The sequence below is a fragment of the Bufo bufo genome, chromosome 9, assembly GCF_905171765.1.
Source record: "Bufo bufo chromosome 9, aBufBuf1.1, whole genome shotgun sequence".
NCBI lineage: Eukaryota > Metazoa > Chordata > Amphibia > Anura > Bufonidae > Bufo > Bufo bufo.
Window position 1 is genome coordinate 205,759,839 of NC_053397.1, and position 15,621 is coordinate 205,775,459.

The 15,621-nt window shown below is 46.3% G+C and overlaps 1 protein-coding gene across 2 annotated transcripts in view; it reads right to left on the reverse strand.

Annotated features, from left to right (window-relative positions):
- Positions 1–15,621, reverse strand: part of DNAI3 (dynein axonemal intermediate chain 3) — an 88,915-nt gene that overhangs the window by 691 nt on the left and 72,603 nt on the right. For both annotated transcript variants that reach the window (XM_040407921.1, XM_040407922.1), the window contains exons 16-22: positions 14,773–14,860; positions 9,267–9,397; positions 7,345–7,408; positions 6,486–6,616; positions 4,870–5,074; positions 3,868–3,959; positions 700–822 (exon numbers count right to left, since the gene is read on the reverse strand). In XM_040407921.1, the coding sequence (XP_040263855.1) occupies positions 700–822; positions 3,868–3,959; positions 4,870–5,074; positions 6,486–6,616; positions 7,345–7,408; positions 9,267–9,397; positions 14,773–14,860 (834 nt within the window). The remainder of the gene's footprint in view (positions 1–699; positions 823–3,867; positions 3,960–4,869; positions 5,075–6,485; positions 6,617–7,344; positions 7,409–9,266; positions 9,398–14,772; positions 14,861–15,621) is intronic.

Here is a 15,621-nt window from a genome sequence, read left to right on the forward strand (position 1 = left end):
ATTGCGGAAATCCATGTGCTTGTAGCCCCATGCAATTGAATAGAACAGATTTTCATTTGCAGAAATTTCTGCAACATGTGAAGGCACCCCAAAAGTCTAACGCAGGGATCGGCAACCTCTGGCACTCCAGCTGTTCTGAAACTACAACTCCCAGAATCCTACTTTCATTTCTGTGGAAGTTAGAAGAACAGCCAAGTATGTTTGCATGCTGGGAGTTGTAGTTTCACAGCAGCTGGAGTGCCTAAGGGTACTTTCACACTTGCGGCAGGACGGATCCGACAGGCTGTGCACCCTGTCGGATCCGCCCTTCCGCTATTTTACCGTGCCGCCGCTCCATCCCCATTGACTATAATAGGGACGGGGCGGAGCTCCGGCGCAGCACGGCAAGAGCCGCTGGACTAAAAAGTCCTGCATGTCCGACGGCTCTCGCCGTGCTGCGCCGGAGCTCCGCCCCCGTCCCCATTATAGTCAATGGGGACGGAGCAGCGGAAGGACGGATCCGACAGGGTGAACAGCCTGTCGGATCTGTCCTGCCGCAAGTGTGAAAGTAGCCTAAGGTTGCTGCTGATCCCTGGTCTAATGGATATACAGTATCTATCTTCTAGAGGATGACACACGAGCATTTATTAGAGGGACCCGGGGTGGCAAATTTCCTAAATATAGAAATATACAATGAGCCTAAAAAAAAAAAACACCAACAGTTTTTGTTCTGTGGTCCTTCAGCTCCAACGCTCTCTTTTCTGCAGCTCGAAATGTCTTTCTCTGTTCATAATACTCCAAATGACTGACTTCCCTGTCCAAGTAATGCAAGACACCGGTGATCTGGAGAAGAAAAGGGAGAATATTGCTTCAGATGATTTCCCGCAATTGGAGATTAGACAACCTTAAGCAATGGTGAGCTGCCAATGCCATCTCCAGATTTCTTAGGCCCCTTTCACACGGGCGAGATTTCCGCCCGGATGCGTGAGGTGAACGCATTGCACCTGCACTGAATACCGACCCATTCATTTCTATGGGGCTGTTCACATGAGCGGTGATTTTCACGCATCACTTGTGCGTTGCGTGAAAATCGCAGCATGCTCTATATTCTGCGTTTTTCACGCAACGCATGCCCCATAGAAGTGAATGGGGTTGCGTGAAAATCGCAAGCATCCGCATGCAAGTGCGGATGCGGTGCGATTTTCACGCACGGTTGCTAGGAGACGATCGGGATGGGGACCCAATCATTATTATTTTCCCTTATAACATGGTTATAAGGGAAAATAATAGCATTCTGAATACAGAATGCATAGTAAAATTAACACTGGAGGGGTTAATAAAAATAATTTAACTCACCTTAATCCACTTGCTGGCGCTGCCGGCATCTCGTCTGTCTCCTTTGCTGAACAGGACCTGTGGTGACGTCACTCCGGTCATCACATGATCTTTTACCATGGTGATGGATCATGTGATGACCGGAGTGACGTCACCACAGGTCCTGCTCAGCAAAGAAGGAGACAGACGAGATGCCGGCAGCGCCAGCAAGTGGATTAAGGCGAGTTAAATTATTTTGAATTTTTTTTTAACCCCTCCAGCGCTATTGTACTATGTATTCAGAATGCTATTATTTTCCCTTATAACCATGTTATAAGGGAAAATAATAGCAATCTACAGAAAACCAATCCCAAGCCCGAACTTCTGTGAAGAAGTTCAGGTTTGGGTACCAAAGATGCGCGATTTTTCTCACGCGAGTGCAAAACGCATTACAATGTTTTGCACTCGCGTGGAAAAATCGCAGGTGTTCCCGTAACGCACCCGCACATTTTCCCACAACGCCCGTCTGAAAGAGGCCTTAGACTTGGTGGCAGAAAAAGCGATTTCTTAGCCAAAACTAATTCCGCTAGAACCAGATCTCAAATAACTGTTAAAGGCGTTTTCCAGGAGTACAATATTGATGACTGGAGATGAGCAGATCGACTTCGAATGGTAAAAACTTTGTTCTAATACTGTACGGTGATCCCGCTTCCTTACAGTATTAGAATGTATGGGCTCTGATAAACCAAAGTTATTACTTTGCAAAGTTGCACAAGACTGTAAAAAACCTTGGTACCGAACTCGGGTTCAGTTCCAAGGTACCACTCGGAACTGAACTGGGGTACGGTACCAAGGTTTTTTACACTAATAATTCCTGAAGTTATTACGCGAAGTCTCGCGCGACTCCACTAAGTAATAACTTTGGCTTTTTGGAGCCAATACATTCTAATACTGTACAGAGATGGATCTCCGTACAGTATTAGTCCATTCACACGTCCGTAGAATGGGTCCGGATCCGTTCCGCAACGAATCCGGACCCATTCATTCTCCATGGGGCCGGAAGAGATGCGGACAGCACACCGTGTGCTGTCCGAGTCTGCATTTCTGGAGATCGGCCCCGATCTTCCGGTCCGCTGCTCCAGTTCTATGCGGGTGCCGGCCGGGTGTATTGCAGATCCGCAATACACTACGGACGTGTGAATGGACCCTTAGGATAAAGTTTTCAGCAAATAGACTTCAGATGTACCATCCGATGTTGATTCACTGATCTCTATTGATAACCTATCAATATCTGATTGGTGGGGGGCCAAAACCTGTCACTTCCACTGTTCAGCTTACAGCAGGGATGCCCAACCTGCGGCCCTCCAGCTGTTGCAAAACTACAATTCCCAGCATGCCTGGACAGCCTACAGCTATTACATCATGTTGGGAGTTGTAGTTTTGCAACAGCTGGAGGGCCACAGGTTGGGCATACCAAGCACAGTGCTGTACATTGTGTAGTGGCCGTGCTTGGTATTGCAGCCCAGGCCCATTCACTTGAATGGGAATGAGCTGCACATAGGCCATGTGACTGATAAATGTGACGTCACTGGTCTAGGAAGAGTCCACAGCCTCTTCAAACAACTGATAGATGGATGTGCCAGGAGTCGGACCCCCACCACTCAGATATTGATGACGTATCCTGAGGGTAGGCCATCAATCTTGTACTCCCAGAAAACCCCTTTAACCTGAAGAGTCCACAAATTCCATGGTGCCTCCACAGTTTCTCAAAACCAACCCTTCACTTACTCCATTAGCACCCAGAGGATGGGGTAAAGCTGGACACAGACAGATATTTGGGACTCTGGTTTGTCGGGGTATACAAGGATCCAACATGGTGTCTCTTGGACAGCGAGATTCTGGACTTTTTAGTCTGCTTCCATCCTATGTTTATGGTTCACTTTACATATAAAGCATCAGAACATGTCCACCTTAGACAATCCCTTATTCTAGAGAAGGGCCCTATGAAAATAAGCTGATTACATGGCGTCCCACTATTGGGGACCAGCACAAATTTGCAAGAAACTTGGCAGCCAGTGATTGGTTTCCCTGCGGCGCCACCACAGGGTAAACAAAGTATTACATGTTGTCCACTGGGAGGGAGTTTACAAATGAGGGAGCTCCTACCTTACCCCAGAAGACCTCATTTAGTATTTAAAGAGGTTGTCTGGTTTAGAAACCCCAACTGTAATCCTAACATTCATTGACGGATCTCTCCATCCCTTCCACAGGCAATCACTGGTATCGCTCTGTGTTAGTGCCCGTGATACGCCAGAACCGTATCACTGTGTGCACCTTCTAAACTGGCATAGAAACCTGAAACAGTTGTCAAAACATTCTTGTTATTCCAGCGCTGATCCCCCCCCCCCCCCTTCCCTCCCATTAGAATCAATGTACGGCCACAAAGACTTACAAAACTGTAATGTAATAAAAAAAATGCTGAAAAGCAAACATTGTGCAAGACTGATGAAGGGCTGACTAAATAACATTTCAGCCGCAATAAAACTACACTTTACATGTTTCATCCGCACCAACCTCATTAGCGGAGGGGTGATGTAAGGTCCACGGGATCTCTAGGACATGGAGGGTGCCGCTGTCATCGGCCACGGCCAGGAGATGCTGCTTTGCTGCAAAAACAAAGATGCAAAAGCTTCAGTCCATATCGGTCTCACAATCTAATTCCCTGTCTTTGGGTAAATTCTAGCATATGGATCAACGTTACAGGGTAATAAGCTAAACTGGATGGACCTAGGTCTATTACAAACTATGTTACTATGGACTTTATCAAGGGGAGCGGAGGTCGGCTCTGTCTACATCCTCCTTTAAAGGGGAATCGAGCCTTTTGCAATCCTTTTAATTGCCCAATTCCATCTATAATAATAAAATAAAAAAGCAGCAAATCTTGGTTAAACATATGCTACCGTTTTATGTACACAGCTGTCATGTAGAACTAGATGTCTCCATGGTTACAGACTACAGACTACAGACAAGGCCTGTGTGTGGTTGGACCCTACAGTCACGTGTTACCCCTCTCCGGCTGCCCCCTCTACATGCTAATCTATGGACGGCAGAGAGATGAAGAAATAACACACGATGGCAGGATCAGACTACATGTTTATTTTTGTAGTCTGTAACCATGGAGACACAAAGGTCTGCATGGGAGCGGTGAGCACAAAATGGTAGATTTTTTTTTAATCAGGTACATTTTTAATTTGCAAACTTGCTTTATGTATTATTTTAGATGAATTTGAGCAATATAATAAATCGATTGCAAAAGTGTTCATACCCTTTACATAGTCGGCCATGGTCCGTGTGTCGGTCGCAACTGCCCTGATTCGAACTGACTGCAATAGACCAGACATCGGATACAAACTATAAATCACTATGATACAGTCAGTTCGGGTCATTGCGGACGACACACAGGACGCGTTTTACCGGACCGATCACGGTCAAGTGCATGAGCACAGAAAATATGAATGTAATTCAGGGGAGGTCCAGATTGGGTGTACATCCTATATTATTGCAAATTTCCCTTACCCGACACGATCCAGGGTTTAATGTAGGTGACGGCTGCTGCGGATATGTTCTGCGTCTGAGAGGGCTCATGGGTCTTCTCTAGTAAGTCCCATATGTCCACATTTCCATCTTCCTTGCCAATGAAGAAGACACCAGGCCTGGACAGGGACCAGTGGGCTGCTGTGTACCTCTGCTGAGTGCAACACGACTGGAGGATTGGTCCACTCTGAGAAAGAAACGGGGAATTGGGAGATTCTAAACATTAACCCTTTAATACCTGCGTTAGACACCGTGCAGCAGTCATTTTAGAGCTCTGTAAAAAAATATAGCGCTCTAGAGTGAAGCCCCTTAATGATGCCTTGAGGAAGCTTTGGCGGTCATCGAGGGGTTAACCCCATCCAAAGGAAGACAAAGTGGAACAATAGTAGCAATAGAACAATTCAGCTATTTCTCACGGTTATCCATCACCAGGAACGCTGCTTGTTATGTGACATCCAATATGGCTGCCTCCACGGTTTCCATAAACGCCGTCACTGCATTTTCTGAGATATGGGACATTATGTTTGTTCCTGGAGATCTATCAAGTCCTCATCCTCAAGTGATGTGTGTCTACCTTGGAGAGGTCTGGTGACGCACATCCCGTCTTGGAGGAATCTATAAATCACTTGGCTTGTACCGCTTCAGATTTTAAGGGCATCTGTCAGCAGTTTTGTACCTATGACACTGGCTGACCTGTTACATGTGCGCTTGGCAGCTGAAGGCATCTGTTTTGGTCCCCTGTTCCTATGTGCCCGCATTACTGAGAAAAAAGATGTTTTAATATATGCAAATGAGCCTTTAGGAGCAACGGGGGCGTTACCATTACTCCTAGAGGCTCTGCTCTCTCTGCAACTGCCACGCCCTCTGCACTTTGATTGACAGAACTAAGGTGTGTTAACATCATCACACCTGGCCCTGTCAATCAAAGTGGAGAGGGAGCGGCAGTTGTAGAGAGAGCAGAGCCTCTAGGTGTAATGGCAACGCCCCTGTTGCTCCTAGAGGCTCATTTGCATATATTAAAACATCATTTTTCTCAGTAATGCGGACACATATGAACATGGGACCAACACAGACGCCTTCAGCCGCCAAGCGCCCATGTAACAGGTCAGCCGGTGTCGTAGGTACAAATTTGCCCTTTAAGGAGGTCCTTGTCCAGGATTTCTCCCTCTCTTCCAAAAACAGCACCACACCTGTCCACAGGTTGCGTGTGGTATTGCAGCTCAGCCTCATTCACTCCAATAGAGATGAGCTACAGTACAAGACACGACCCATGAACAGGCGCCATGAGGTTTTTGGCAGAGCTCTGTCCACCATGATGGATTGTGCTCTGTTGGGTTATTCCCTTCGAGGGCCGCTTTTGACAAGTGAAAAAGGAGCCCACGGAGAAACGTCATTGGTGAATTGGGGCGACAGGAGCCCTGTTCTAACTAAACGTGAAGGATAAAGAGGTGGCACCTGCTCCAAACGGCCACTGATGGCAAATCTTGTGGGTCCAGGGTGGAGCAGGAAGAGCGCATTTCTCCATCTTATGTATTCCTACATAGGATACTGGACAAATACATTGTAGCAGCCCCTCTGCACAGTACAGCGATACTCACCGTCACTCCTTCTTTCCAAATAGCAAAGTTCCAGCCCCCCACTGTGAGAACAAAGTCCTTTAGAAATGGAGATCTTTGCACAGTATGGACGAGTCCATCATGGACGACGTGTCTCTGTGTGGGTTTAGCACCTGCAAACACCAGAAAATGAATGCTCCCGGTTACTGGTTATACTGGTGATAACACCATGTGCACCATTGCATGCCAGGCTGTGCCCAGCCAATAATTAAACTTGTAAAATGTTGCCGCTTTAGGCCTCATGCACATGGCTGTAAATGTTTAGCAGTTCGCAAAACATGGATCCCGTCTGTGAGCATGCCGCAAAACGGACAAGAATAGGATACATGCTATATTATTTTTTTTCCATTGAGATGAACGGATCTGCGTCATCTGCAAAAAAAAAAAAACGTAGATCGTATGCGGACCCACACTACATGAGGCCTTATGCACATGGCTAGATTGCCTAAAATGCGGGGGCGTAGCTGAAGTCATATGGGCCCTGGTGCAAGAGTTCAGCTTGGACCCCCCTTCCCTCAGTGCTTTGTGGCCTTCATACTGCCTGACGCAAAAATTAAAACGGCACTGCCCCCCCATGCCAAATTCTTGACCTAACCCCTTCCCTCCAGCGTGCACTTTCTATAATACTAGTGTCTTCTTATGCAGCACAAGGGTCTTTGGGCCCCTCAGGCTCCTGGGCCCGGTAGTGACTGCTACCTCTGCACCCCTATAGCTAAGCCCCTGCTAGAAAGTATCCTGATGAGTATCTGTGCCCATATCGTGTTCTAACTGACCCCAGGAAGACGGAGGAGGGTACAGGACGGTTCACTGGACCACCCCCACATATGCCAAGGCCACTTACTGATCAGTCTTCCAGTGTCTCCATCTTTCTCCATCTTCCAGTCTGTGTATAGCAGCTCCCCATCCTGTAATGAGGTGAAGGGAACATGCGGCATCATCAGTTATCATATATCTCGTTCACACAGGGGGGGGGATATGCTGCAGATTTCAGGTCCAAATTTTGCGGGGAGAAAATCAGTAAAGTGGAGGAAATTTCAACAAACCTAATCCACGAACCCTGAATAGTGGAAATAATCTGCGCGGAAACCAACCTAATCCACCGCAGCTTTTTACTGCTCATTTCACCCTTTTTCAACACATAGGGTTAAATCTGCTGCAAATCCTCAACCAAATCCATATCTTAAATTTGCCATATCATTTATTTTTCTTCCATTGCAATGTAATCTCATGTGGTCGTACACTTAAAGGGGTTGTGCGCGGCTGGAAAACTCCTCCCCCTGAGCAGACCCGCGAAGGCATCCATACTTACTTGCTTCCCCGATGCTAGCTCCTGCATTCGGTCTCCGTTCTGGTTCCTGTTTTGACGCCGATGCAGCCAAGCGCTGGCCGCATTTGTGACCGGTGTCCCCATGTCAAATGGTCATGCGATGCACGTGGAGCTGGTCGCTGCTGAGGCCAGCAATTGGCTGCAGTGGCTTCGAACTGGAAGTTGACAATCAGGGACACGAGCGGGGTAGTGGAGGCCGGAGAGTGCAGGAGCCAGCTCTGGGAAGGAGGTAAGTATGCTTCCCTTCGCAGGTCTGCCCAGGAGGGGGGATTTGTAAAGGGTCCCCCCCCAAACATCCACAACCCCTTTAATAGGATTTTTAATTTTTACTCTTTATTGGGATTCAACACCATCCATCATATTAGAAGGCGGCTCACAACCAACAAAAGGCTGGGACCACAGATTGAGCAGATGTTCCATTCAGGAGCCTCCAACAGCGGCCATATTGACCGTCATCCAACTCTCCCAAAAACAGATATACCAAACAAGTGTCTAACTACAATGTGACAAAATTCCAGTGGTGCACCTACCATGGAGGCAGACCACGCGACTGCTATGGGGCCCCCGAGTAGGGGTAACTGGCGCTGGGCTGCTTCTCCTGTTACCGACAGATATTTACTGCATTCTCCATTATCTGTCACTAGGGGGAGCTCAGCGCAAAGAGATTCTTGATAGATTCTAATAAAGTCAATGGTAGCTGTATAAATTCTTATGCATTGAGCTCCCTCTAGTGGTGGCTGCAGGCAGCCAGTTTTGCTGGCAGTAATATAAGTAGAAATGATGGTAGTAGTGGTATTAGTAATAATGTAGTAGAGGTAAAGGCATTAGTAATAATGCTAGTATCAATGGCAGTGCTGGTAGTAATATAAACAGAAATGATGGGTGTAATCGTAGTGGTATTAGTAATAATGTAGTAGTGACAGCAGTAGTGGTAGAGGTAATGGCAGTTGTAATAGTGCTAGAATTAAATGGTAGTGCTGGTACTAATACAAGTACAAAAGATAGTAGTAGTGGTAGTAGTAGTATTGATGGTAGTGGTAGTAATAGTAACCATAGGGTTGACTTTACAGTATAGCTTTCCCCTTTTCTCTCATGGTCCGAGCACTTAGTGAATGAGCAGTGATGGAAGTAGTAATGGCGTAGTTGTATTAGTAGTAGTGAAAGTGGTAGCAATGGTGGTGGTAGTGGTAATGGTGACAGTAGTAGTAATGGTGATAGCTGAACTGCTGATGGTAGAGGCAGTAACCATAGAGGTGACCTTCCAGTATAGCTTCCCCTTTTCTATCATGGTGCAGGCACTTGGTGAATGCACAGAGATGGCGGTACGCCTCCACCCAGTAGCTGAGGTTCTGCCTCTCGTCTTCTGTGGATAATTTATTTCTGTGCTGAGATTAACCAAATGCTACTGTCTGCATCCCGGAAAGTACAGAACTCACTTCGGTTCCAGCAAAGTAACTTGTGTTGATGTCCTCCAGCATTTTGGTGTTCTTGGCAGAGGTGGCTCTTAAACTGCTGTAATGGATTCCTCCCCCAGACTTCTCCTCTTTGACTTGGGTCTGTAGTTTGTCTACACATGACGGGGAGGAAGAGGATAAGTAATATTACAGATGCACCAGGAATGTATACGACGTCACAGCAACCACAAATCTTTAGACACTGAGGACCAGGCAGTGGAGTCAAAAAGTGCACCTGACAAGAAGCAATCAGTTAAAGGGGTTGTCCAGGTTAGAAAATTCCTTTTCATATGTCCTACTCTGGAATTCCCTCTGGGATCTTCATCTCTTGGTCAGGGAGCAGAGGGGTTACAAAGAAAGTCTCTCACACTGGAGGACCTGTCCTGTCTTGCATTACATAGACAACCCATTGATTTGAATGACCACTGTGTGATGCTTCATTTCTCCTGCGGAGGAGCTGCAGGGAAATTGAACGCTTACTACCAGGTTTCTCCACAGATTACAGCTGATCGCTGGGCGTCCCAGGAGGTCTACACTTTGGGATCTGCTTCGTACTGGCTACACACAAAAGGGAAGCTCTTTCTCAAGAACATATAACAATATATCTTTAGAGTAGGCCATGAATGTTTGGGGCCCTCTGCTTCTTCTTCACTGTGGCTCAAATGAATGGGATGAGCTACTGCACAGCTGCTAAGAGGTTCCCGGAGGTCAGACCTCCTCCAATAAAAACCTGATGGACTATCTAAAATATATCCTTCCATGTTATAGTCTCGGAGAGCGCCTTTAAGGGTCAAGAGGTACTAACCCCACCAAGAGAAGCATCCTCCAAATTATACACTTACAATACAACATCTGGAGTAAGAATGATGATAATTGTAAAACCTCTTAAAGGATAACTGTCACACTTAGATCCTAATTTCAATTTTAATATATGTAGTTACTAATAACATGATATTCCAGAATCAGTTACTATTAGACTGACTTACTCCAAAAAATACAAAAGTTATACTTTAAGTTACAGTATAGACAGTGTCCATAGACACAGGTGTTTCTTCCTTCCTTCCTGGCTGCTCCTTCTCTGTAACCCCAATTTCCTAGCTTCCCTTCTTCCTTCCTGGCCAAAACCATGGCCTTATAGAAACTGTCTTCTGACAATTCCATTTAGTTAGGAATGTCCCTCAAAAGTAAGGCGTCCTGCTTCTTGAAACCCTGTGGATCAGCTGAAATATGCAGGGAACCTGGGCAGCAAGTGTTGAATTTCCCTGCAGCGCCACCACAGGTGAAACAAGGCATTGCATTGTTCCCAACTGGGCTCTACATGCAATGGAACCATGAGAGACCGACCCTCTTTGTAGCTACCATCCACTTCAGATATTCCCCTTTATTAAAGGGCATCTGTCAGCGGAGTTGTATGACCTGACGGTATATAACAATGGGATTTCTAGACCAGATGACCACATTGAGGAAGATGTGCATGCTAATCAATAGTCATTCACCTGAAGGTCCCCACTCCTCCTAGGCTGATGCACCATATTTTCTGATACATATCCTAACTGATGCAGAACCTCTTTATTTTTTTTAGGAGAGGAAGGGGATGTGTTAGTCACTGATTAACATTAGGAGGTTCTGCAGCAGCTGGGTGTCTGGTCAATCATGGTGCTTCCATCCTCAGAATATTAGTAGTTACTGTGACCTGTATAACTACACCTCTACTGTATGTGACTAGTATGGTCGAGGATACATTGTAATATATACACACACACATACAGACATTATGATAGTTACGAGATAGCTAGACAGATAAATAGACAAATAGATAGATAGTGTGTATATAATATATATATATTATATATTTATACCACTTGGTGACATCCTCGCTGCTTTATGTATGACAAGAGCCAGTGACTGCTCATTATAGATCATTTCCTCATCCTTCATCTTGTGCTCCGGGGAATGCATTATCCCGAATCTTATAGTTCCTGCTCGGACAGCCAGCGATGGGCTATTAAAGGCAGCAGATTATATCTATTTCACTTGAAGAAGCTGCGAGTTCCTGTATTGTGATATCCTGAGGTTCGGGCGCTGATTGACAGCATGACAGAATTAGAATCAGGAAGAAAATGGCGTGTGCCAGGGGAAACGTTGGCCCCGGACCGGGAATGCCTGAGCTTGGCTGTAAAACAAGCTGGAGGCTGCAGCATTCCTCCCTGCAAGTGCAGACCCTATTGTCCTTATATAGCGCTAGCACGGTGCAGGGTTACCGCTAAATACTGCAGGAGACACAGGCTTAAAGGGCTTCTGTCACCCCACTAAATTCATATTATTTTTTTGGGCTACTTAAATTCCTTATACTGCGATATATCAATATATAATGCTCTTACTGATTTTCGTTCTGTAGTTTCTTCAAAAAACAGACTTTTAGGGTCCATTCACACGTCCATAAGTGTTTTGGGGATCCGCAAATTGCGGATCCGCAAAACACGGACACCTGCAATGTGCAATCCGCAATTTGCGCATCCACACATCACAGACACTATAATAGAAAATGCCTTTTCTGGTCAATTGCGGACAAGAATAGGACATGTTCTATTTTTTCCAGGAACGAAATTGCGGATCCCGAAAAAACGGATCCCGAAAAAACGGATGCGGATCCAGGAAATGTGGATTTGCATCCGTTCCAGCCCCATTGAAAGCGAATGGGTCCGAAAATTGCGGAACGAATGCGGACCCAAATTACGGACGTGTGAATGGACCCTTATAATATGTAAATTACCTCTCTACCAGCAAGTAGGGCGGTTACTTGCTGGTAGCAGCCGCATCCTCCTCTCATAATGACGCCCCCTCCTCATGTTGATTGACAGGGCCAGCGAACGCGCTCGTCCTCTGACTGGCCCTGTCTGCATTCAAAATTTCGCGCCTGCGCCGTACCGGTCTTCAGTCGGCGCAGGCGCACTGAGATGAGGACGCTTACTCGGCCGCTCCTTCCTCAGTGCGCCTGCGCCGGGTATAGATGTGACGTCATCGGCGCAGGCGTCCTCATCTCAGTGCGCCGGCACCGACTGAAGACCGGTACGGCGCAGGCGCGAAATTTTGAACGCAGACAGGGCCAGTCAGAGGACGAGCGCGTTCGCTGGCCCTGTCAATCAACATGAGGAGGGGGCGTCATTATGAGAGGAGGATGCGGCTGCTACCAGCAAGTAACCGCCCTACTTGCTGGTAGAGAGGTAATTTATATATTATAAAAGTCAGTTTTTTGAAGAAACTACAGAACGAAAATCAGTAAGAGCATTATATATCGATATATCGCAGTATAAGGAATTTAATTAAGTAGCCAAAAAAAATGACTTTAGTGGGGTGACAGAAGCCGTTTAAAGGGAACCTGTCACTATGAAAATGCAGGGTCATCTGCAGGCAGCAGGTTATTGCGCAGGAGAAGCTGAGCAGACTGATGTATAGTTTTATGGGAAAAGACTCAGTAAAACTTGTAATTTATACATTTATATATCTGCTCATTCTGGGCTTTGAAGTCCAGGAGGCGGTCCTATCAGTGATTGACAGCTGTCTCTGTATACACAGTCATAGAGGGCAGGCTGTCAGGGCCGCATCCTCGACTTCAATGTGCAGAATGAGCAGGAATTTCAGTGGATGAAATCCAAGTTATAAAGCTATATATCAATCTGCTCAGCTCCTCCTGCTCTTTAAAATGCTGCCTGCAGATTACTTAGCATTTTCATGGTGACATGTTCCCTTTAACTGTATAAGGGTGTGGCGAAACTAACCTCGCCACTGGGTTTTGGAGGGGCCTGGTTGCCAGCCTCTTCTTCCAGGATTATGGGCCCTCTCCTCAGCCAGGCTTCCTTTGTTCACAAAGGACTTTTACTCACTTTTGAACCCCTGGTCTAATTCGTGCCATTTTGGGATATGTTAAATGTCTATGTTACTGTAATGGGTGGGACATTGTATGTTTGAGTGGTTATGTCTGTCCTATTGTCTCCACATGTGTATTGGTGATTTCCCTTTGTCCTGAGGGATAATTGACTTACTCCTCGGTTGTCTCCAGGACAGAGGACATTGTGTATTCTCCTGCCTGTGATAATTACATCAACCCATTGTACCATAATTATATCACAGGCAGAGGGGAGGATTTTGTGTGGGAGTGTTTTACTGTATTGTACGTGGTTATTGGTTGTTTTTACAAAACCCTGTGGGTGGTACTGATGTGTACCAATGTTATATAAGATCAATAAACACACAGCTCTGGGTGACCACTGCTTGACCCTCAACACAGAGTCTCATCTCGTTCTTGGGGGGATTCACTGTATGCTGTTAGAGACTGATTGCTAGAAGTGTAAGCCGCTTGGGTGCGTTTCCTATTCGTCTGCTATCAGCTATTCGTGAGGTTCCGTTCGGCGTTTGGACCATTCCCTTGTATGCCATTACAATGGGCTCCTAATATAAGGGGTTATAGGGGCCACAAAATGTCATCTCCTGGCAGATACATTTTAGGGGTCATAAAACAGTAATCTCCATTACAGAATAGTAAACTTGTTATACCGACACCCGGGGCTGGAATATAGTGTGGGCAAGATGGGTAATTGGGAAGGATTGGGCCAATTATGGGAACGAATGTTCCTATGAGCGCGTGTTTCTGATAATTAGCCTGTATAAAGGAGCAAGGCGTTTGTTTGTCAGGTGGTCGCATCTCTGAAAACCATGTTAGAGAAGGGGATGTGCTGCTGACAATATATAAAGAGAATTGGGGATGAATGATCACAATAACGATCATTCGTTCACCTTTCACTCTGCATCGGGCCATGTGAAAGTCACTTGAATGAAGCTCAGAATGACTTGTATATCAGTGATCGTCGCTCATTTACTGTACACCCCTCAGTGGCAAGGGGCGGTTAATTACTCTGCCCTTGCTGTACTAGAAATCAGCTTTATGTCCAATTACTTCCTGCTCAGCCTGTGACAGACTTGTGCTCGTAACCAGCAGCCAATCAGAGGAGGCGGGGTGCAGAGAGAGGGCGAGAGCAACAGCCTGGACCAATGATAAGACAGGGGGGGGTGTCTCAGACTACCTCAAACTCCCCATAGGCACTGTAACAAAGCAGTAATCACAAATCACAACTCTGTCCTAATGGTGCTGAGCTAAAAAGCAGCAAGATCCAAGGAAAATAAGTAACGGGTAATCATCCAATGTAGGTACTGAAATATATATCATTTTTGAAGGCATGACTGAACAGTCAGGGGACTACGCCGGGGGAGTAGTATTCTGGCACTATATAACATGGTTATGACACTGCCCAATGCGTACAACACATGGATGTGTTACGTGGGTACTGCACTGTACTGTTACTTAGCAGTTTATGTATTCCCCCAGTATATACCCTTCAGTGGTAGCCTCATTCATAAATCGTGTGTAGTTGAGTCAGAGAAAGTGCCAGTGTAGGTGAGTTCACCTAGGCAGGCGATGAGCTGGTCTTACCCGCCATCCTGCAGGAATGATGCTCCTCTCTAAGGCTGATTTTAATGGGGCTGAACTCTCCTCCTGTGTCAGTCTTAGCAATTGAGGTCTGAAAGAAAAACAATACAATCAATAATTATAAGGACAGCGGACAAAGAATGCGAGCTGAAACTGAATGTTCACCATTTATAATACACTAGCAGAAGGACGCGGCTTCACACGGGTATATTTCATCTATTTCATTTAATGTTTGTGTGTGTCGTTAAAAGATATTGACAGTATCCCCCATAACAGTGACCTCTACAGCACCCCGTCCCTTTAACAGTGACCTCCACAGTGCCCGCCCCTTAACACTGACCCCCCCCCCCCCCCCCCCCATAGTGCCACGCCACTTCAAAATGGAACCTCCACGGCAGCCCATCCCCTTAAAGGGAACCTGTCACCGGGATTTTGGGTATAGAGCTGAGGACATGGGTTGCTAGATGGCCGCTAGCACATCCGCAATACCCAGTCCCCATAGCTCTGTGTGCTTTTGTTGTGGAGAAAAAACGATTTGATACATATGCAAATTAACCTGAGATGAGTCCTGTCCCTGACTCATCTCACGTACAGGACTCATCTCAGGTTAATTTGCATCTGTATCAAATAGTTTTTTCTCCACAATAAAAGCACACAGAGCTATGGGGACTGGGTATTGCGGATGTGCTAGCGGCCATCTAGCAACCCATGTCCTCAGCTCTATACCCAAAATCCCAGTCCCGCCCCTTTAACAGTGACCTCCACAGTACCCCACTTCCTTGACAGTGACCTCACAGTACCCTGCTGCCTTAACAGTGACCTCCACAGCAGTTACCCTTTAATAGTGGCCCC